This window comes from Anabrus simplex, chromosome 8 (assembly GCF_040414725.1).
Source record: "Anabrus simplex isolate iqAnaSimp1 chromosome 8, ASM4041472v1, whole genome shotgun sequence".
Taxonomy (NCBI): Eukaryota; Metazoa; Arthropoda; class Insecta; order Orthoptera; family Tettigoniidae; genus Anabrus; species Anabrus simplex.
Window position 1 is genome coordinate 198,260,071 of NC_090272.1, and position 24,999 is coordinate 198,285,069.

The 24,999-nt window shown below is 38.7% G+C and overlaps 1 protein-coding gene across 4 annotated transcripts in view; it reads left to right on the plus strand.

Moving 5' to 3' along the window:
- The window catches only part of LOC136878970 (gastrula zinc finger protein XlCGF57.1), a 44,159-nt gene that overhangs the window by 12,688 nt on the left and 6,472 nt on the right, over positions 1–24,999 (plus strand). For all 4 annotated transcript variants that reach the window (XM_068228899.1, XM_067152625.2, XM_067152620.2 and 1 more), the window contains one exon: positions 20,713–20,783. In XM_068228899.1, the coding sequence (XP_068085000.1) occupies positions 20,713–20,783 (71 nt within the window). The remainder of the gene's footprint in view (positions 1–20,712; positions 20,784–24,999) is intronic.

Consider the following 24,999-nt stretch of genomic DNA (forward strand, 5'->3'; position numbering starts at 1 on the left):
AATGCTGAAGATGGTACAAACACCCAACTTCCATGCCGTAGGAATTAACCTGGCCATCAATCAAATGTGGGACCCCTTGAGCCAAAGCATGATAACCAATCAGCTATGGAGATGGACAAAGTTAAACATTAACATATTTTTCTTTAATGCCAGTATTTTAATGGTCTCCAATTGGTCCTATTTTACAAGGTTGGGGCATAAGTCTTGGCAACTATTCTTTTCCACTTAAATGCAGAGTCTACCTGACAAATGGAAATCTACAGATGAAGTGGGGAGTGTAAGTTGCTGTGGAATGTATGAGTAATGTCAAGTAGGTTTACCAATGCTGCATGATGTTTATTCTCAGAGAAGCTTATTAAGTATACTATAGTATATAGAGTATAGTAAGGGTCGATCACAGAAATGATCATTAGTTTCAAACCTTAGACATCATCTACCTAATCAACATCTTAACTTGATCATGATCTTCCATTGCATAAACAATGTTCAGCCGGTGTTTAGTTAGATGTTGTTTAAAGTTTCAATATTGGTTCAAAGATGGAAATAGAAGTATCATCCATGCAACTCTTTGCTTGTCGCAGCTAATGAAATTCGTCAGCGCGTGCGCCAAACGTCAGTCAGCTGACATCCTCCTACACATTATTCGAATATGGCTAAGAATGAGAATGATTTGCCCACAGATAAGGATATCGCTTTCGATGGAAATAAAATCTTTTAATATTATCGATTTTAAAGCGACACGCCACCATACGAGGAAGTGTACCTTTGATTATAGTGTTGTTCCAGTGAGTGTATTCGAAATAACTTCTGGGAAGTGAAGATGAAACTATAATACTTGTGTAACCGAATGAATTGTATGGGGCATATAAATGCAACTTGCATTCTAGACCTCATACGTTCTAAGCGCACCATCGGCAACCCTGAATATTGTTTTTCATAGTTTCCCCATTTTTTACATCAAGCAAATACTGGGGTTGTTATTATGGCCACAACTCTTCCTTCCCAGTCCTTTCCTTTTCCTGTCTCTTAGTTACCGGCCGAGTTGGCCATGCAGTTAGGGTCGCACAGCTGTGAAGTCGCATCCAGGAGATAGTGGGTTCAACCCCCACTGTTGGCAGCCCTGAAGATGGTTTTGCGTGGTTTTCTATTTTCATACCAGGCAAATGCTGGGACTGTACCTTAACCCTAGAACTGTCGACCGTCTTTCTGAAGATGGTTCACTGTTTTGTCAAGTGCGATTGCCTTTCTGTCAGACGGTGTCGTTCTTCTGCTGTAGATTTGTAACCAGATGGCACTATTATAGGTACCAGCCGAATGCTGATACCTTTATCTTCATTTTTGAAAGTCTTTGAAAAAGAAGCGATGTTCTGGAGAGGTTTATTTAGCTGTAAAAATGAAAGTACTTTGATATGTTCTTTGAATCAAGATGGCAGCTTGCTTTGTTGACGATTCTGAAATCAAGCGCTTGATTTTCGAAGATCTTAGTGACAGTATTCATGGTGACAGTGATTATGGTGTTAATTATGAAGAGGAAATTATTCCTGAAAGTAACGACAGTGAGAGCGGAGTACAAGGTGCCTCGGAAGTAATTTGAAATTCTGATAACCGGAATGATGTTCAAGTCCGTGCAGGTTATGTTATTATTGGCTCAATGTCAATATTTGAAGAAACCAATGAAGGGATAAGTGTGAACTGTTGATATTTTTCTAGATTGTTATAAGAAAAAATGAAAGTGACGTAAGAAAACTAAGATAAGCTGTAGTTTCAAAATTCGTGAAAAAGCTCAAAATCTGTTTCGAATAAATTGTTTTCTTAGCATTTTAAATGAAAAGTGAAGAACTGTAGGGAAATATGTAAGAACATACACTAGTGTCCAAAAGTTAAGCATGTATTACAAGTAAGCAAGGCAACAGGAAATACACTGCAAATCGCACGACATATGCACCTACCAACCTTTTCGAGTTCGCTCTGTGTAGGAAAGGAGTGTTCCCTGCTTTGACTAGCGGCGTAACCGCAAGGTAAACAGAGCCAATGCTTGCCCCCCGTATTCCCTCAGTCGTGTTTTCCCTGTTATAGTGTGCGGAGTGTAGCCTCTTTGTGAGCGTGACAACATAATGACACAACAATGCCGTTTGGACCCGTTTTGCAGGGTAGATCAAAGTCGCTGTATCCTTGAATGTGCCATTGAGTGTCATTTCCAGGCTTTCGAGACACAAGAGATGTTAGACATAGGCCAGTACCAGGTCGACCAAGGGTAACCGCCCTAAAGCAGGACCGATTTCTGACCTTAACCGCCCGACGAAATCGGAGTGCACATGCAAGATAATTGTCGGCGGAGCTTGCATCCGTCTCAGGGGTTGCTGTTTCCTGGTAAAGTGTGTAACAGAGGCTCACAACAGCAGGGCTGTTTGCCCGCCATCCAGCGGTGTGCATCCCGCTCACTCCACGACAGAGACGGTCCCGTTTACTGTGGAGCCGTCAACATCGAAACTGGACCATGAATGAATGGAGGCATGTCCTCTTCACAGATGAATCCCGCTTCAGTTTGCAGAACGATACCCATCGCACATTAATCTGGAGAGAGCGGGTAGCCGATAGTACCACAGGAACATTGTGGAACGGGACCAGTATGATGGTGGTGGCGTCATGGTGTGGAGCGGCATCATGTTGAATGATGTAGATGTTGATTCCCATAGGGAACCTAAAATATTTGTCCTGAATGAGTAAATTTATAATACCGATATAATGGTCCGTTATTGGACATTATAAATTTTCCAGCTAACTCATTCTTGGTTGCCTGCGTTTCGCCCTCGTGTGCTAAGTTAGGCTTGTCAGTTGGGACTTAGCACACCACCCAAGACGCAAGGCTAGTGCATACCGCGGAGGCCACTACATAGGCTATTTGAAGCCACCAGCAGTGCCAATGCACTATGAGAGCTATGTCTCATTTCCATATTTTGTTGTGGAAGACATTGACAAGTTTTGTTAGTTGTTGTCAGAGGTGTACCATAGCTATCAGAACCTTTCTGACACTGTTTTTTTGGACAAGTTGTGTGACATATGGTGTGTGAGTCAGCTTCTGTTTGTTCAGCAATCCGTCTGACATTTCTATCAGGCAATATGACCTCGTTGAATGATTATGCTTAACTTTTGGACACTAGTGTACTTGTGTTTTCAGAATATCATGTTTCAGGAATAAACTATTTATCAGAAATTATTTTCTTAGAGCAAAATGTTTCAACAATTTCCTTTGTTCGAAAAATATGTAATATTATTTTACAATAGTTAAAAATCGTTACAATGTTTTTTATTATTTTGCTCATCTTCATGTAGATCAGCTTTGTGTTGATGTATAATATGGATTTATTAGGATTAAAATGTGATTACAGGCATGGTTTAATTTTCATGGTGGGTATTGAGAAAAATAACTGCAGCATTTGACAGGTAAACCTGCAGCAGTTCTAGGGTTAATTAAGACCACAGCCGCTTCCTTCCCACTCCTAGACCTTCCCTATTCTATCGTCATCACGAGACCTATCTGTGTCGGTGCAACATAAAGCAAATGGTTAGACTTACGTGAATTTGCACAACGATTATCCGCAAAAGAAGAAAAAATCACGCTCAACCTGCTTTGTAGTGTCACTATTATGTGTGCTTACTTGGCGTTACATGCATTAACTGCAGGGAATTTATCCCAAATATAATAAAATATGTAGGTTGCCAAGAATTGTAATCAAGTTGACAGTTACTGGACTGTCTCTTGTGTCGTATGTTTCATGGTACACTCCTAAAATTTAAAGTTAAACAGTGTTCTCAGTAGTATTTAAATATGGCCGGTTGAACATCAGTTTTAGACAGTATCTAAGTGATGAATAACATCTTTGCAATGCGGCAGCCATTCTTAGATGTTGTTTAACCGCAAGTATTGTCTAAATACCATTTCTGAAATCAGCCCTATATGTTTTGGTAACCCTCAAAGTAATTCCCTAGATTGTCTAAAACATGTCCCCAGCAATGCAGGAGACATCGGATACGAATCACGTTACTTTGTGTGAATTTTGCAGTCTAATGTTTTACAGTGCTGGCAATGTCCTTGTGTGTGCCAAGCCATCTACCGTGTAATGTATCTTTCACTTTGGGGATGAGCTCCAATTTGCACAGAGACAGATCCAGTCAGTATAGTGGGTGTTCCAACACTTTCCGCCTCCAGCACTGACGTTGCATATGTGCAGCCTCTGTTGCATGCGGTCTGGCATTGCCATGGATAAGGGTGACATTTGTTTTGGCTTGTAACTCAAGTAGTGTTCATGCCCATGCACTAGGCAATTACTGCACGTGAGACATCAGTTCATACACTACACAGTACTGCCATAAGTTCTGTCAGTACTTTCAATGCATATAGCTACTAAACAAAACTATGCAAACCCATTGATATACATATATTATGAAAAGCCACAAATAAATGCTACAAAATGAACACAAACTTATTCAAAATGATAATCATACGCAGCAACACAGCTGCGAAGACGTTGAGGCCACTAATCAATAACTGCATGAATCGTATCTAGTGGATTGTTTTTGACAGATTACATGATTGATTTTTTTAACATCTCAATATTGCGGTGCTATTTTTGACATGCTATCGCCTCAAGCTTCTGCCACAGAGAATAATTCAATGGATTGAGGTCCAGACTTCCACTAAACCAATCAGCATCAACGATGAACCAATACTGGCTCTCTTCATACGTCATTAACAAAGCTTGGGATCTAACCTAGTGTATCTCCTTTAACTTTTCAGTTAGAAAATGCTGTGTGTATCTTTTATATGCACATTTTTATATGCATTCTTCAAAATATGTGATGTAGTTCGTGGAGATATTAATTTCATGAGAGAAAACTGTTTGTTTATGCAAAGGATTGCGTTGGGTCCTTGCCGAACAGCATTCACAACTTCTTTTCTGTATACATAGCGAGGAAGGCCTGATCTGATGTGATCAACAGTAGCACACATTTGTTTAAACCATGCTATTGTCCGAAACACAAATTGCTCATTCACACTGAGAGGTTTCAGCGTAGAAAATATTTCCTTAGCTCGCTGTCCGCAACAAAATAATGCCAAAACAGCGATACAATTTTCATGCACTCACTACTCTTATCTTGCACTTCTGCATGCTGTTGGAACATTGCAAGCCAGTTACTGGCGGAGTCGTGAAGGTGGCCATGTGGACGATGAAATACAGCACTGCCACGCATTTTCATTCACAATTACCATTCTACAGTGCGTTTATATTTTACTGACAGAATTGTGTCAGTACTTTGTTACGGGTCTTCTGGACCTGTGAATGTCACTGCTTGTTTCACATTCATACTGAAATGTTTTGCCCATCTCGCAATGTTTCGGTACAGAAGGGCATTATTCGCCACAGCTTCCACAAGCTCTCTATGACATTCTTTGGCATTGCGACCCTGGAAAGGAGGAAATTAATGATACTGGGGCTGAGTGAAACCAAATGGAGAGGGAAAGGAATGAGGAAATTAAGAAAACAGTATACACTGTATTGGCATGGAAATGACAAAGAGATGAGGAATGGTGTTGGTTTCATCATAAGTAAAGATCTAGAAGGCGTCACTGACATTCAGTATGTTAGTGAGAGAATAATAAAGGTGACTGTGGATTTAGGGAAAGAAAATCTAACTTTGGTACAGGGGTATGCACTTCAAACTGGATGTTGTCAAGAGGATAAGAACCAGTTTCTTGATGATTTGGAAAAAGTTATTAGTGAAGAGAGAGTAATCATTATAGGAGATCTGAATGCACAGATTGGGAAAGATAGAACAGGATAAGAGAATGTAATGGGACCTCATGGATATGGTGGAAGAAATATACAAGGTGAACATCTCCTTGACTTCTGTATGAGGAATGGGTTGGTAGTGTAAAACAGTTGGTTCAAGAAGAGATAGAGCCATCAGATGACCCGATACAGTTGGGATGGACTACAAAAGTCTGTAATTGATTATGTCATCTCAGATGAAAGAAAGAGCAGAATGGTAACAGATGTCTAAGTAATACCCATTGAGAGTCTTGACAGTGATCACTATCTATTAGTAGCGGACCTGAGAATCTAGTATTTGCCAAAAGTACAGAACGGGGAAATGCCAAAAATCAAAGTATGGGAACTCCAGAAAACATATAAGAGAACAGAGTATAGGATTAAAACAGCGTTACCAAGATATGAAAGGAAAAATGGAGAGGCAGAATGGACAAGACTAAGGGACACATTGGTTCAGGAAGCAACTGAAGTTTGTGGAAGGACAAGTATAAAAGCAAGTAGCAAGGAAACACCTTGGTGGAATGAAAGTGTGAGAACAGCAGTCAGGGAAAGAAAGGGATCGGGAGAAAAATTAACCGGATCTTACTAGAGATGAGGCAAAGATACACCAAAACAAGAAACTGGACATTAAAAGAACATTTACAGAAGAAGAGACCAGGGCATGGAAGATATTCACTCATGAAGTGGACTAGGACAGCAGAGGCAATAAGAAACTACTGTATAGTGTTATCAGAGGTAAAACAAAACCAATGAATATCATCAAGGCACTTCAAGGTGAAAATGGAAATCTGGTTAGGACAGAAAGTGTCATGAGGAAATCCTGAAGAACCATTTTTACCACCTACTAAATAGACCAGTTCAAGAACAAAATACAGAACCAGAAATCCAAGCCTACAATGGGGAACCTCCCATCACCCGGACAGAAACTGACACAGCTTTAAAATCTATACCTAAAGGATAATCTTCAGGTGCAGATGAAGTGATAAATGCAGCAGACATCCAGGGCATAAAATGGCTGCACAGAGTACTAAATGCCATATGGATAGACAACAAAATACCTGCAGATTGGAGCATGGGTGTTATAATTCCCCTGTTTAAGAAAGGCAGCAGACGGAAACCCACCAACTATAGAGGAATAACCCTGCTGTCTCATGAGCTAAAAATTCTAGAGATGATCATAGAAAGAAGATTGAGAACCATAATTGAACCACAGTTAGAGGAGGAGCAATTGGATTCAGAAATAACAGATCAACAACAGATCTAATTCTTAGCACCCGCATGCTGATGGAAAAGTATTGGGAGAATTCTAAATTCCCATGGAGGGAATTAGATATTTTTCACCAATAGAGCATGTAAAAAATGTCAAAAACATATCAGATGTAAGGCTTTTCAGGCATTTGCTCTATTAACCAGCGTTTTGTCTTAGGTCTGACACTAGACTCATCACAGTGGGATGTGTCAGACCCTACCTACTGACGCTGAGGTGTATGCAGGTGAATGCTTGAAAAGCCTTACATCTGATATGTTTTTGACATTTTTTATTGGGAGAAGCGCAAGGACCTGGTCACTGTATTCCTGGATATAGAAAAGGCCTATGATAGTGTTACAAGAGATAAGATCTTGGAGTCCCTGAGGAAAAGAAATTTGCCTGAAGGACTGGTAAGGAAACTTCAGACGTACAAAGACTGTACTAGCTGTGTACAAACTGGGGAAGGTCAATCAACATTGTTTGAGACCAAGAGCGGAGTTCAGCAAGAACACTGTCCCCACTATTGTTCATCACTCTTAGGGACAGTATAATGAAGAACGTCAAAGAAAAGTTGCAGTGGCCCTTGCTAATGATATCATGATTTGGGGTGAAACAGAAGAGGAAGTACAGACCAGACTCAACGTATAAATATCCCATTTGTTGTTTGCAACGTTTTGATGGTACTGTAAACTGGGAAACTGTTCACAGAATTTTTGAAGGCATCTTTTGACTGGTTTCTTTTTCTTGTGCAAATAACACTCAACCAAAAATATTCTCTGTGCTGTAATGTACTTAACCATTGCAATAATAACCTCACAACACACCTTAAAAGTCCAGTAGTTACTAGTAAACTTCTGCATCAGCTGTCAAGACTTCTTATCACACCAAGTTTGACACATCTATCTACTATATATATATGTATATATATATATATACATATATATTGTACGGCGGTACAAAACTAAGTCCCCGTAATGGAAATTAAAAAACTTACACGTTACGCTCCAGACCGGCAGCGAAAGACTGACTGAACAACGAGCAACAGCTGTGTGCGTGTGACGTAGGACGAGTGATGTCACAGCCTGCCTCACCGCAACACACAGAGCCTAGACTAGTGTGGAATGTTCCTCGAGTTTCTATGGATAATAACTTTCCCCACAATAATAATTAGATAAAATTAATCACATCATCGTGTAGCCCAATCCTTTATCTACGTTCCTGCAAAGTTTCACGTAAATCCAACATGAGACGACGAAGTTATGGAATGAGATGTGAAGGCACAGATTGGATATAAATACAGTACTGCTTCGCTTAGCAGATCAGTGTGTGACCAGTGTGTGTATGTGCACGCATGGCAGTGGAGTTTGTGCGATCGGTTCGCGAGGACCGCGATATAGCGTGAAGCGGCCGTCATACTTTGAGTCCATGGACTTTAACTCAATCGCGACGAGTATGAACTTGTACGAGTTCCTTTAAACTGTGAGTGATTAACTTCTGCTCCAACAGGGCGTGATATAAATTGTGCTTCATCTGAACATCAGCAAGTGACTGTTTATTCTACACGAGTGTCTAAGACTTGTGAATATTTTTCAAGTGCTCGTAATTTAAAGTTTAATGTTGTAGACAGGATTTGGAACAGTTTCCTCCTTACAAAGTACTGAATACTTCAAGTTAACAAGACTGTACTTTAATTCAGAATTACCAAAATTGCAAGCATGACGTCGCTAATTTACCATTTCATGAACTGTGTAAATATTTGTAGGTAATGAACTGTAGGCTGTGTATGTGAACTGTGCATTTCAATTCTACTAAGAACTGTACATTTCAATTCTGCGAACATTCAGCTGTGCGTTTTGATTCTATGAACAGTCGAACCGAGGACTGTTAATACATGATTAATTTCGTTTTATTTTTATTTCATGTCAGTACCAATGCGTGAACAAGTCTGAATTCACGAGTGAAACTTCCTTATTTTTTCCAATCCAATTGATTACATTGAATGGTGCTTCAAACTAAGAACTAAGTCGTGTGGCATAACTTCACATTATGCCAAGTGCCACAAACTTTAAGTGACTATTTTGAAATTTGACAATAAGTTTCAAGTGGATTTTCATTTTATGAGTGTTAAACTTATATGCTCATTCGAAAGCAGTTTTTGCATTAACTTGCCCCAAGGCTTAACGGTGTTCATCACATGGTCTATCTCGACGCCCTTCATCAGCACCGTATGGATCTTCTAGACGTCGAATGGATCTTCTAGATCTTCCATCGAGGGAGGAATGGTGGTTCGCTAGTATGGAAAGGAGAGGAGCTGTCGGAATCCAAGGACATCGCCAACCCTAGGGCGAGGAACACTTTCTACTGTATCTTCTGTACAGAGGTGACATGATTTTGTACTTATTAATAAACTCAGAAAAAAAATTTGAAAGATTTTCTCTAAACAAACCCTCTCCCTCTGTATGCACTTCAACAGATTGGTACACGCCCTGCGTTTCTCGTGCTCACCGAAGTACCACATTTACTGTTACAATATGTATAAAAAAACATGTCCTGGCTGACTCATTCATCTTTGCCGAGCCAAAACTACTGGACATAAAGAAATGAAATTTTGAGGATACATTTATATTACAATGTAGATACTTGCTAAGGGAGGATTTTTGGATATTCCTTTGCTAAGGGGGGTAAATTTTTAAAATGAGTGTAAAAAACATATTTTTTTGTTTTTGGAAAATCAAATTAATGGGAGTTAAACAGGATGAACAAATGGGGTGAATTTTTAGAAAGACTATATCTACAGTATATTTCAGAGCCATAAAATGTTACAGGCGTAGAAATTGGTATTTGGAATCTCCTGTAAAGTAAAGAAAAATAGGATATTTGTTTTTGGAAACTTCACTTAAGGGGAACTAAAAAGGGGGTGAAATTTTCAAAGTCTACAGTATATCTCAAAATCTTAAACATGTTACAGAAGTAAAAAATGGTATTTTTAATCTCTATTAAAAATAAAGAAACATGTATTTTTTGTTTTCAGAAAAATACTGAAAATGGGGTTGAATTCTGTTTATTAGGATACTGATATCTCAAAAACTGAAGATGTTACAGACATGAAAAACGGTATTTGGAATCTCCTTTAAAAATAAAGAAATACGTAAATTTTTTTCCGGAAATCCACTTAATGGGAGGGGGTGAATTGAAAAATTATTTATTATTTGTATGAAGATGCTATTATCTCAAAAACAAAAGATGTTGCAGTCATGAAAATTGGTATTTGCAATCTGCTTTAAAAGTAAAAAAAAAACCCACCATGTATTCCTTTGACTTCGGAAAATACAGTGAGAGGGGGTGAAAGAATTGAAAAATTATTTGAATTAATTGTATGAGGATATTTACATCTAATAAAAACTAAAGTTGTTATGGATGTGAAAATCTGTATTTGGGTCTCCTTTAAAAACAAAGAAAAACTCATTTTTGGGCAGAAATCATCTTGGGGACGGAAGTGAAAAGCAGTTGAATTCCTTTTATGAGGACACATATCTCAAAAACTGAAGATGTTACAGTCATGATAATTGGTATTTAGAAGACCCTTTACTAATAAAGAAACAAGTATTTTTTTCCGGAAAATTCACTTAACGGAGGAGGGGGAATGTGTATTGTGAAAGGAAGTGGAAAAAAGTGAATTCTTTTTTGGGGGATACTTATATCTTAAAACTGAAGGTAGTAGATGTGAACATTGGTATTAGGAATTTCCTTTCAACATAAAGAAACACACCTTTTTTGGGGGGGGGGGGGGGGGAGGAGTAAATCAACTTAACGGCGGTGGGGTGTAAAAGGAGTTGAAACAAATTGATTTTACTGTTCATAGTGTGCTTTATTCTGATCATAAACTGATCATTTTTAATCTTTCCTGGGTTTGTTTTCAAGCGCAATCTTTTCCTTTGGAGAACTGAAAGTTAGATTACAGTAGATTCTCCTGGCATATAAATAAAAATGTAAACACATATGAAATAAACGATAGGAATGATATTCACCGTGCAGTTGTTCACTTCTATATTAAGGTCCATAATGCATGGAAGTATATATTCGTATCGCCAGAAATCCCGCGCACTTTCTTACGCGTGACAATGGTGCTGGTCACATTGTCAGTAATGACAATGGCAGCAGATGTAATTTACCACCAAGTAGCGGTTTTTTCATCTTGCTGCAGGGTCCAGAACATTAATAATAATAATAATAATAATAATAATAATAACCTAAATTCAACTAATATCACCCACCCTTATAATAATAATAATAATAATAATGTTCTGGACCATCGTCAAAATGTGCGGACCATACTGGAAATGGGTTCTGTCCGGGTAATGACTACGAATGCAGTCTGGCTGCGGGTTCAATACCGCCAAGGCACCCAAAACGACACCACGCTGGATCTCCTCAAGGATTTGATCCATATTAAAAAATGCTTACAGGAAAAGATGGCAAAGGTTTAGGGACCCAACTGACCGGGTGAAATACCCGGACCTAGCCCGGGAAGTATGAAATCGATTGCTGGAAAGAAAGATTGAAAAATGGGAGGATCTGGGCCATAACCTCTGAGAAAACAAGTCAGATCGCGAATTTTGGCAGATTCTATCAGAAAACGAGTCAGATCGCGAATTTCAGCGGATTATATGTAAAACGTTAAGCATTCAATTATAAATTTCATTATAATACCATAGCAAAGCATGGGTATCTTGCTAGTCAAAATCCACCTGTTCAATACACGTTTGCCCTTTCATAAATGGTCTGTGTAAAAAGCTACATAGGACATGTTTCAACCCAGCATAGAGGTCATCATCAGCTAAAATAACATTCAAAAAATATGTCTTTGTCTTTTTAGCAACTTTGATTTTAATATTTAAAAACAAATTTGCGTTTTTCTATGCCTTGTTAAGCATTATTATTACAAGTAATGAACTTCATTCCTGTTCCATATTGACATTAAATATCTAAGATAAAATTCGAAAAAGAATTTAATTGTATGAAGTCCACCTGTTCAATACACGTTTGCCATTTGATAAATGGTCTGTCTAAAAAGCTGCGTAGGACATGTTTCGAACTAGCCTAGAGGTCATTATCAGTTAAAATAACATTTAAAAATAATGTCTTTGCCAATTTTAGCAACTTTGGTAAAAACAATTTTGTGTCTATATATGCCTGGTCACCATTATTATTACAAGTAATAACTTCATTCCTGTTCTGGCTCCTCCTCTTCTTTATCCATTCCCTTTTCCAGATTCTCTCTGGGTAGGGTAGTGTACCAAAGCCCTAACTCGATCTTTCCACCACTCCTCTTCTAGTACCTACTTTATTGCTATCGACTCCTCTATTTGCAATACAGTCCACAACAGAGCTCTTCCATCTCATTCTATGCCGTCCCCTAGACCTCTTTGCAGTCTCTCTATCCATGAATGTTCTCTTTGGTATTCCTCTCTCCTAGCATTCTCATCATGTGTCCAAACTATTTTAACTTTGTTATATCAGTCTCTTCTTGAAGTTTACTCACTCCCACGGTTCTTCTTATTTCCTCATTTCATATTCTATCTCGTCTTGTCTTTCCCTGTAGGCCCCTCAAAAGCCTCATTTCAGCTGCTTGTATCTTACTTTGGTTCCTCTTGGTCAACGTCCAGGGTGCTGAAGCATAAGTCAGTATAGGTTTATAATAGGACAAGTACAAAACCTTCTTGCACTTCATTGGCACATTTTTGTTCCATACAATGTCTCTCACACACTGGTAGAAACTTGCAGACTGCTGTATTCTTAAATTGATTTCTCTACCCAAATTCCATATTGTGACATCATGCTGCCAAAATACTTAAAAATTTTCAATACTTCAAGAGATTCATTTCCTATTTTTATCACTCCCCTGGATTTTCTGTTACCTTTTGTCATGGTCATAGTCTTTGTTTTTCGCAGTACTAATCTTCATTCCAAAATTTCTTTTCTCCTCATTCCATAAATCAACTTGTGTCTGTACTTCCTCTTCATTATCTCCTCAAACTACAATGTCATCAGCAAAGAGCATAGACTTTACTTGCTTGCCCATCATCTTCTCCTTGACATTATGTAGAATTCTATCCATGATAATGAAGAGTAAGGGAGACAATACACTTCCCTGTCTTAAGCCTGTCTCAACTCTGAACCATTTAGTTTACCCACTTTGGTTCTAACACAGCTTTTGCAATTTTGATACAATGCTATTACCATCTGCATTGTTTCATTCATAATCTGTGCCTCTGTCAATGTTTTCCGTACCAAATTCCTTGGGACACCGTCATATGCCTTTTCAATATCTAGAAACATTACCGCCATGTCCTTTCCATCATTTGATGCAATATATTGAGGAGTGGCTACAAAAAGCATCTGTTTTCCATGTTATGAGCGGCCTACAAGTTTCGGCTGGCAGTAGCTTTAAAATGCCTTTGGGAGTGGCGAACCCATCATAATAAAAGCCTATATGATGACAAGTGTACTGAAGCCTCCTGTTCTGTATTGACTTTAAATATCTAAGGTAAAATTCTACAAGAATTTAATTGTATTAAGTTCACCTGGGCGGGAAAGAAGTACATTACTTGTAATAATAATGCTAACCAGGCCTATACAAATACAAATTTGTTTTTAAATATTAAAATCAAAGTTGCTAAAATCGGCAAACATATTCTTTTGAAATGTTATTTTAGCTGATGATGCCCTCTAGGCTAGGTCGAAGTATGTCCTATGTAGCTTTTTAGACAGACCATTTATCAAATGACAAACGTGTGTTGAACAGGTGAATTTTATACAATTAAATACTTTTAGAATTTTATCTTAGGTATTTAAAGTCAATACGCAACAGGAATTTTTTGCTTTAGAAACTAATACACATGAAGCGTCCAGGGAAGAAGGATGAACGTCCACCAATAACGAAAATTGAAATGCTGCTTCTATACAGTGCAAAATTGTGTGTAGAATCTGCAAAGAAAGATTTAAGTGCTTTGCTATGGACATTTTAAAAATAGGCATGAAGGGGAATATGGATGAAGGTCCAGGCAAAACAGTGGAAAAAGATGAATGTCCAATTTTACTTTTTGGAGTTGGCCAACGTGTTGCATTATTCACAGGCAATAGTCACTGTATTGTTGTTAGTGTGTTGTCTGCTGTTGGTGGATGATTTCATTACATTAATTGCTGTTTGCAATCTTACAGAATGGAAGATGAATGTTGATGAATTGCAACATGAACAAAAGCCTGTTACTTCAGCCAAGAAAAGAATTAAGTATGGACGCATGGAAGAGATGAGTAAAAAACTGAGGTTAAATATTCATGAAATGGGGCCAGACTGTCATTTTATACAGTTGAAGTGTTTTGAAATTATTTTACAAGAGGAAAGTTTAGAAATCCTCAAACAACTTAATTCTCTTTCCTCTTATGATGAATAGTCAGCATATTTAACTTCACTTATTTCATGCCATCAGATTCAAAGACACAGTTACACAGGACAGAAGATGAGGCTTCGCTACATAACTACACCTACAGGTATAAAGTTAGGGTAGTTAGAGAGGGAGTACTTCAAGAAATTCCTATCTGCTACAAGGCCTTCTTGTCAATCCATGGTATTTCAGTTAAATGGGTGCAAACCATTCAGAAAAAATGACCGAAGGAAATGTTTGTAACGATGGTCGGGGAAAACATGGCAACAGACCCCAGGCTTTATCTGATGAAGTAGTGAACTGTGTGTGTGAACATATTGGGCCCTTTAAAGGCAGGAACTCCCACTACAGCCTAGGCAAGTCCAGTTGAATTTTTCTTCCCGCAGAACTTAGCATAAAAAAAAATGCACAATATGTCCCTTGAAACTTTTAAGCTATGAGTCATACCGTACCATATTGAATTCCAAATTTAGCATCAAGTTCAGATACCCTTGCTGTGATACTTGCAGCTTTTGCAATTAGTACACAGCAAACTGTCTCAATCTCAAGTATATATAAAATTACCAGAAAATCCAGATACTGTCCAAGATATCAGGAATAAACTGAAGGAGCTAGAAAAACAACGTTTTACATCTCAAGAGAGCACAGGCATTTTACAGACATAAGAAAGCACCAAGCTACGCAGGACAAAATTGTTTTCGAAAAGAGGCTGCTGTTTTCGATTTTCAGAAAAAATTGAGCATTCCGAACATTACTACCAATGATGTATATTACCGTCGCCAACTTTCTTTTTCTTTTGTTCAATGTACACATTTTGTCATTAAAGAAATCAGTGTTTTACACTTACACAGAGATATGTGGTCATAAAGGTGCAGATGAAGTATCGTCACTTATTTTTCATTTCTAATTATTTGGACACCGAGGTACAAGATCTTTACATATTTTGCGACTCAGCAGCAAGCCAAAATAAGAACTTTACTGCTTTTTGCACTCTGCGGTGTATTGTTCATGAAGTGAAGCACTTGACCTTTCCCATTCGAGGCCATTCATATTTAGAATGTGACCGAAATGTAGGGTTAGTGAATCAACCGTCACATGTAGAGTTACCTGAAGAGTGGAGTGATGTCATTGCTAATTCAAGGACAAAACCAACTCCATTTGAATTTTGTTCTTGGACTGACATTCTTGGTGAGGAATACATGAAGAAAAGTCCTTTCAAGTCCAGAACTATAAAAGGACTGTTGATAATCAGGGAACATCCTCATCTGAGACATATATAATGGTTCTTGGGAATATTCAATCACAACACCTCCAAGGGGGAAACGATTGACTTTACCACATGGAGAGTTTAGGCTTCCAAAGTTGAAGTACAGTGCACCAGTACCCTTGTCTGAAGCTAAGTGCCTGGATCTTCAACATCTGAAGAGATTTTGCAGGCCAGAACATCATGTATTCTACGATGTTTTGCCATTCACACCTGCTCCTACACCCAGACGACGAACTGCTGGGAATTCTCAAACCACAAACGAAGGTCAGCAAAACCTAGACACAAGAGGAGGTCTTAAAAATCAGTAACCATTTCCTACAAAGTAGTAAAGGAGAAAAGTTAGTGTTGTTTTGTTTTGTGCCTTTATGAAGTTTATGGACATTCATATTTCTTCCCTTGTAGTTTAGGCCTTCAGTGAATATTTTGGTAAAATCTATATGTAATAATACAAAAGCTCAATTAATGTGTATAAACTCTCTTTTCATCTGACATTCTTAATAATGTAATACTCCAAAGCAAAAAAATAAAATTACATTAGGTAAGCTGTAACATTTTAAATGTTCAATTCCATTTTTCTCAGTAAGAATAAAACTGGACATTCACCTTTTTCCCCTGGACACTTCACATCTGTGCTGTTTGCTGTTACTGGAAGACCAAACTCTCAGCATGTTATCACCCTCACTGTAGAGAGAACATAGTCTTCTTGAGAGGCTCATGATATTCTGCAAGATATCTACAAGTTCTCAGGCTTCTATAGACATGCACTTCCATTTCCGAACTCAAATGCTAACAGCTCTCTTCTTCAACTTTCTCAACTTGTACTTTCACTTTTTCTATACATCAGCTGCAACATTAGAATCTTTATTGGCCACTGTGTGCTACATTTGATTGACACTTACTTCTTATGCTAAAGGTTAAGAAATCAAAACCTTGTACAGTTGCTAGGCACTTAGGAGTAATTTAATGTGAGGTAGATCCCTTTAAGATCATTTATACCAGGCGAGTTGGCCATGCGGTTAGGGGCGTGCGGTTGTGAGCTTGCATCCGAGAGATAGTGGGCTTGAATCCCACTGTCGGTAGCTCTGAAGATAGTTTTCCATGGTTTCCCATTTTCACACCAGGTAAATGCTCGGGCTGTACCTAATTAAGGCAATGGCCACTTCCTTCCAACTCCTGGGTCTTTCCTATCCCATCGTTGCTATAAGACCTATCTGTATTGGTGCGACGTAAATCCACTAGCAAAATGAAAGATCATTTATAGTTGCAAAAGAACTGCATATCATAATTGTAGAACAGGAGATGTTAACAAAACAGTACATGTTAGACATAATTCCTCATGGCTCAAATACATTAGGTGTGATAGAGTTGTACATCAAGGTAGCAGGTAGGGACCCTCTTCGGAGGCAGCCCTACCCAGGGAGTGGCGCCCCTGCCTATGTGAGTCCCAGAGCACACTGACCCGGTGTGTAACATCTGGTATGGGTCCCAGCTCAGGGTTACGAGTGAAGACCTCAACGGCATCTACGGCGGAGAAGGTGGACTTCAGTACGGCAGAGATGGCGGAAGGGGCATACCCGTAGCGTCTGTACTCCAGAGGAGCGGCTATGAAAGGCGTCTGTCTCCATGTTAGGGGCGGCCTAATTTTGAACCTGGCAGTAGGTATAAAATGCCTTTGGGTGTGGCGAGCCCATCGTAACAATAGCCTATATGGACAAAGCAGATATGGTGCCTCGGAAAAGGTTAGGGCGTCCCCTGCTAAAAGCGACGCGCAGCTCTTCAGGTGCTGGGGGAACTGTGAAAAATGGGCAACCAGCACCAAACTACATCAAAATTGCAACAGTTAATGTACTGACACTGACGGGAAAGACAGAAGAACTGGTTGACTTCATGATAGAAAAAGATATAGCCACACTTGGACTGTGCGAGACCAAGAAGAGGGGTACAGGGGAGATCCCTCTGAGAGAAGGATACAGGCTGTATTACAGCGGAGGACCTGAAGCAAAAAATGGAGTGGCCATCATACTTAGAAGAGAAATCCAAGAATATCTGGAATATACAAAGTACGTCAGTGATAGGATGATGATGATGAGACTCCAGTTTGAAAATCGCGTGAAAGATCTATTTCAGTTGTATGCCCCGCCCCACAAACTGGTTGCATAGATGAACATCTAGAGGACTTCTTGGAGGAAGTGGAGGGACAGATAGAAGATAAGGAAGTACTATTGATGGGAGATCTAAATGCACAAGTTGGAATGGAAAGACAAGGAAAGGAAGATGTTGTAGGGCCCTTTGGATATGGAAATGTAAATCCAGAAGGCGAGTTGTTGGTGGATTTTTGCATGAGGAATCAAATGATTGTTGGAAACACCTGGTTTAGGAAGAAGAACAGTCAGATTACAAGGTATGGCTGGGGAGACAGACGAACAAAGACCACGATTGATTATATAATCATAGAGGAAGAACCTTGTAGATGTAACAGCCATGCCTGAAGAAGCCTTTGGTGGAGATCATAGAGTTGTGATAGGAAAATTGAAAGTTGGAAAGATTGAAAAACCCCAATTAAGAAGAGAGAAAAGAATTAAAGTATGGAAGTTGAAGGAGAAAAGCATACAAGAAGAATTTCAAAGGGAAATAATACCCTTGGTACCCAGGACAGAGGTGGGGAATGTTGAAGAGGAATGGAAAAGATTTAAGGAAGCACTGGTTGGATGTGCAGAAAAGGTGTGTGGTAGAACATCAGGAAATGTGAAAGACAAAGGAACACACTGGTGGAATGATAGGGTAAAGATTAAAGTGAAGGAAAAGAAAATGGCATGGAAAGCATGGAAAACATCTAAGACTGAAGAAAGTAGAAGAAAATATGTGGAGGCAAAGAATTTGGCCAAGAAAGTAGTGGAGGAAGAAAAGAGGAAAAGCTGGGCCTTATTCACACAGACATTGAGAGATGATACGCAGGGCAGCAAGAAATTACTGTATGGTATCTTAAGAAACAAAAAGAGAGATCAAGTAAACACCAGATTTGTGAAGGATGAAGGTGGCATAATTTTAACAAAGCCAGAAGAAATAAGAAATAGATGGAGAGAGTATTTTCAGAAGCTGCTGAACATAAGATCGGATGACAGTCATTCAATGGACGACCAGGAAAGGCAATTAGTTGACGAAGAAATAGATAAAGAAATTACAATGAATGAAATTGAAATGGCAGTAAGAAAGATGAAGAATGGAAAAACTGCTGGAATAGATGAAATTTCAGTGGAGATGATAAAGGCAGCTGGAGCTGTAGGCCTGCAGTGGACATATCGGGTTCTCAGGAATGTCTGGGAGAATAAGGAGGTCCCTGAGGATTGGCAAAAAGGAATAATCATCCCAATTTTCAAGAAAGGTGATAAAAAAGTTTTGAAGAACTACAGGGGAATTACTCTAATATCCCATGTTGCTAAGATAATGGAAAGGATACTGGAAAGTAGAATAAGGTTGAGGATTGAGAAGCAGATACAGGAAAATCAGTTTGGTTTCAGAAGTGGAAGGTCAACAATAGAACCCATTTTCATTATGAGACAACTAATGGAAAAGCATTGGGAGTACGGGAATGATATGGTGATGACATTCATTGATATTGAAAAGGCATATGACAGTGTCCCTAGGACGAAAGTTTGGGACAGTCTGGTGCAAAAAGGAATTGGACAGGGATTAATAAAAATGATCATGGCATTGTATAAGGAATGTTGTAGTTGCGTGCAAACACAAGTTGGCAGGACAAGTTGGTTCAAAATAACTAGTGGGCTGAGACAGGGAAGTGTTCTATCACCAATCCTGTTTACAATAGTAATGGATGACATCATGAGAACAGCAAAAGCAGCATATGGAGGAAGAGAAATGAACATGATGTTATTTGCAGATGATATTGTGATTTGGGGAGAAGACGACAGGAAGGTTCAAGAACAGTTGAATGTGGTGAATGGGAAGATTGAAGAATGTGGATTGAAAATAAGTGTAGAAAAGAGTAAAACTCTTGTTATGACTAGAGGGGAGAAAGAAGGGAAAGGTCAGATTAGACTTGCAGACAAGTCCCTGGAAGTAGTGGAAACGTTTAAATACCTGGGGAGTGAATTAATGGAGAATGCTCGACTGGATGCTGAGATTAGTGAAAGGATTCAAGCTGGAAGTTGTTTCTATCATAGTGTAAGAAATATGTTATGGGACAAAGATGTGCCAATGGAAGCAAAGGATACTATGTACAAGATGTATTACGTACCCATAACAACTTACGGAGCAGAAACTTGGACAATGACAAAGAAGGATGAGAGTCGAATACAGGCAGCCAAAATGAAATTCTTGAGGAGTATGATACAGAAGAGTAGAAGAGACAAAATAAGGAATGAGAAAATCCGGGAAGAAATTGGAGTGGAAAAAATGAATGATAGAATAGAGAAGAGCCGACTAAGATGGTTTGGGCACATAAAGCGAATGAGCGACGAAAGAATGCCAAAAAAGGTGATGGAAATGCAAATCCAAGGAAGCAGAGGCCGTGGACGACCACGATTGAGATGGAAGGATACCATCCAACGCAGCATTATAGAAAGAAACCTGGACTGGGACACAGTGTTGGAGGAGTGGTGGAAAGACCGAAGAAAGTGGAGAGGAACCATATTTGCCCCTACCCGGCTACAGCTGGATAAAGGAAAATGATGATGATGATGATGATGATGATGAGAGTTGTACATCTTGAATATTAATGTCTTCACTGAATTAAAATTTTCCCCATAATACTAGGTATAAACATAATACTTATAAAAGTAAATATGGCAGTGAGAGTTAAGGGAAAGCCTTTTAGTAGTACTACTGTAAGTTACAGCCTCTAATGGAATATTTTAGCAATTTTTTCCTTCAGTCTGTATCCATTCTTTGTCTGAATTACAGGCTTCAAAGGATGAAGATGAAAGTAAGGATGACAGGCTCAATCCAGATCTTTTCAATGAGGTGCACATACAGTAAGTATTGTCTTTGAATTAATATCTTACTATTTTCTTGAAACTTCAACCAAATGTTAAAATTATGGCAGTTCTTATGCTGAGATGACTTGTATTGAAACAACCAGGGGCAGTTTCCAGTAGTAATATTAGTGTTGTAGCGGTAGCATACATACCTATTCTGTGGAGGCACTGGTTTTGATTCTGACCAGTCCAAGGATTTTAATTCTAGACTGATGGGTACAGCAGGGTTTGCCCAGCCTCATGGGACCAACTGAGAAGCTTTCTAATAAGGGAACGAGTATCCTGTCACAAAAGTGAAGCTATAGGCTATGTTGTCACCCTGACCACGTGACACTACATTATCTGTAATCCTTCTGGCTGGGCACCAGTAATTGTTCTGGCAGGCCAGGCTCCATAGTTGGCTATTGACCACAGGTTTCGTTAGTTTTTTTAGTAATAATAATGAGTGATAAATGATGTAAGTTTCTCTTGTCACAAAATATTTTCAGTTTACTTTTCACCTAATTTTGAGGCTAGGGCCACACTTGCATGATTTCAAGGTGTGTTACTGCATGTTTTTCATGCTGCTGGATGATCTGTGAGGTGGATGGCCACACTTGCATTTTGTCACGCTGGATTTCTGCGTGTTTTTTATGCAACTGGACAACAGGGCATGTGCCCACACTTGCGTGTTTGCACGGAGTTATTTTATTAGTGTCTTCTATATTGTGAAGTAGCAAAGCATTGCCATTGCTCTGCATATGGAAGGAATTCCATTAAATAATAACACCATTGTTGTGTTATATGATGTGTGTTTTATCGTCAAAGAAAATATTGGATGCTTTCTGTAATAAGTGACAGGTCATCAAGTCGACAATTTGTGCTCCTAAACTAAAAGACAACCAAGAGAAATTTGAGTATTGCAGAATATCTCTGACTAATTTGAAATTCTTTTCTCTTTGTTGAAAAAAAGAAACACAATGTCTCACCCAGCACAGCACCCACTACTGATAACCATGTATCTCTGTTCATGTCTCTGTTTTTGAATTCTTGGATCTTTGCATCGTAAAGGTACAGGTACCTTTGTGTCTCCAAAATTATTAATTCACTGTCTAATTCCATTTCTCAAAATGAAAATACAAAACGAATGCAGCTGGAACATGCGTAGTATTCCAACAAGAGCAAATACTGCAGCATCTTAATTCTGCAAGTGTGGCCAGGTACTGAACGGGAAAACATGCAAACAAAATGGACCTTGGCCCATTCTCGAGTGGGTGACCTTTAAGATGTGCCTTGTCTCTTGTCCCGTGGCGGGAAATCTCTCTGTGTGTGTTCGATCCCATCCTAATTAGTGTGCTTTTTATGTGATATTTCACACAATAACACTGCATGAAATCAAGCAAGTGTGGTTCTAACCTGGGAGTATGTTATGTGAAATATTATATTTCATGCTGTTATTATTAATGCTTCTTCACTTAGAGGTAAGAGTTATTTTGATTATCAGTTTTATGTTCGTGGTTATCTTATGAATAGGACATAGATACATATGTAATTATTGTAGTTCAATAGTTGCATACATTAATGTTAACAAGAGTGGTTAAGAAAGTGTTTCAGGGCCAATGACCTTAGATGTTAGGCAACTTTAATCAACAAGCATCATCATCAGAAAGTGTTCCATTTATGTTTTAAAAATGATGTTCTATTACAGCTTTTGGATGAATCACTTAACTTTATAGTGTTCATCATTAACCCTTAATTAGTCGCTCACGAAGTTTTCCTCCGGGCCGATTACATTTTGCACGGTACTGAACTTCCCAGTTGAACTGTGGGTCTCCCCACCCCTCTACCTTTCTCCTTGTCCATTTGGACTCATCCTGTCAGCTTTTCAGTGCGATCGTGCATCCTGTGTGTGAGTGTGGGATCATTGTTTTGACAAGTGACATCGCGTGGACGTTTCTTCCATGTGTGATTAAGTAAAATACCTTAAATTTTAGTGCATATTTTTTATTTATTTTGGAGGTCGTGACCTTGTTGTTTTGTTCTTCTAAACTTATTTTAGAAAAATATTATTTCATATTTCATATGATGTGATCGTCGTAGGTAATGGTGAGTCTCATGAATTTAATATCATAAGATCATTCGACATTCTGCTATTCAAGTATTCTGCTTTTAGATCAAACAAGCTGTGTAAAAATAACCTGCAAGTACTTAAAAGGGTTTCTTTTAATTATACTGAAGAATATTGCAAACGAACATACCAAAACAACATCTCAAAGGACGAAAATGACGCGCATTTTGAACCCCGGAGGTTACCTCCGTGCGCGACTAGTAACGTAATCATTTTCGTGCGACTAGACAAGGGTTAAAAAGATTTCTTTCATCAAATTTTGCCTTGCTGTTGAATGGAGTCAGCATTGTATGCAGACTGGAAAATTTCATCGCAACATCAGTAATGGAAAACCAAAGCATCCTTTCTGCATAGTGACAGGTGGAAGTAATAGTTCAACAACTCATCAACTTCTGAGACCAAAATAAAGATCGAGCCTATTACTGGAACATAAAACTAGTAACATGATCAATATCGACGGCCTAGATTGAATACCTCGTATCTCAAAAAGTTCTTCCTATCCATTATTTCCCTTAAGACTGGTCACGCCTCCCAGCCACACATGAATATGCAGTCCATCAGAACAATGTTCATTGGGTTTATTTTCCTATGCTCACCCGTAAAGGAAAATGAACCTTATAAAAAGTATACTCTAGGAGTTAGTAAATACGTCACGCAGACATACTTTCCTATAGTACGGTACGATAAGGTTCATTTTCCTTCACATGTCGGCATAGGAATAAAGAACACAACGAACATTGTTCTGATGGACTGCGTATTTATGTGTGGCTGGGAGGCGTAACCAGTCTTAAGGGAAGTAATTGATAGGAAGAACTTTGTGAGATACGAGGTTTTCATTCTAGGCCATCGATATAAAAAACTTCTGCCTGAAATTCTTATACTCAAGTACCTCTTAACCCCTTGTTTTGATCTAAAATTTTTTGTATTGTAATGAGGTTTCTTGCAGTCCCAATGCTGCACACATTCTGCATCACCTGGATGGCACTAATTTCTTCAGAGTTAGAGCCTTTTTTGATGGGTAGGAGCCAGTATATTGACCGTGAAGCATCAAGGGAATGTGACCAGTATGAGTGGAATATGGCAAAGATGCAAGATATAGCCATAGCATTGTTATCTTGTGTTATATGATCCAAGAATGTGGGATTAGAATTCAGTGACCACTTACAGTTCTGTTGGATTATCTCCTAACCTTCTCTTTACCTCAGAGTGAATTTCACAAACTGGCTTACATGTGACATCAGTGGGTTTATTAGCTACAAGTCCCCAAATCCAATGATTTTTGATCTTCCTGCCCATTGATGTTGTTGCACCGTGTGTAAATCTTGAATTATCCATTGACGTTGGCTCTTTGGAAATTAAATCAGATTCATTTTCACTAAAATCACTTGAAGATGAATTACTTTCACTTTGCATGCTTTCATAGTGAATCCAAACATCAATATTTTCGAGGCAATCATGAAGAACATAATCTGCCCCACTCCAGGCTGCTGCCATATTTGTTTACAAATAACATGCAGTGAAGCACATTTTATTTGTCTTATTCCAGGAGGAAGAAACCGTTTATGGTATAAAAATGTAGTTCAGGTAGTTCCAGACATCTACTGGTTAGATTTTGAAACTTGTAGAACAAACCTTGCTGGCTTGTAATGATAAATATGCATTTGAAGGTAGTCTGTGTGCACGGACGGGAATGTCTATCCTATGTTTGGACTGTCAAAGTATGGCATGAGGTTAAAACTAAAGTACTAGGTAATAGCTTTTAATTTTTCAAATAGGTACAGCAACTGCAATATGAAACTTAGCAATTCCAAGACTCAAATGATGTCAGTAGGGGAGGAGGATATGTTACCTTAGAACCTAATGGTTTTGGCCATTGAAGATACGGGAAGTAGAGGGAGACCAAAACAGCAGTGGTTAGGCTAAGTTTTTAATGGTAAGCCACAAAGCTAGTTGCAAATTGAAGTTTATTGAAGCACTTAGTTAACCCTCAGTGGCTTGTAGATGGAACACTGAAAGGCATAGCAGTCTGTGATGAAAATATATGTGCTTTTTTCTTTCTTTGGAAACCAACTATAAACATGCCTGTATTTAAATTTTACACTATAA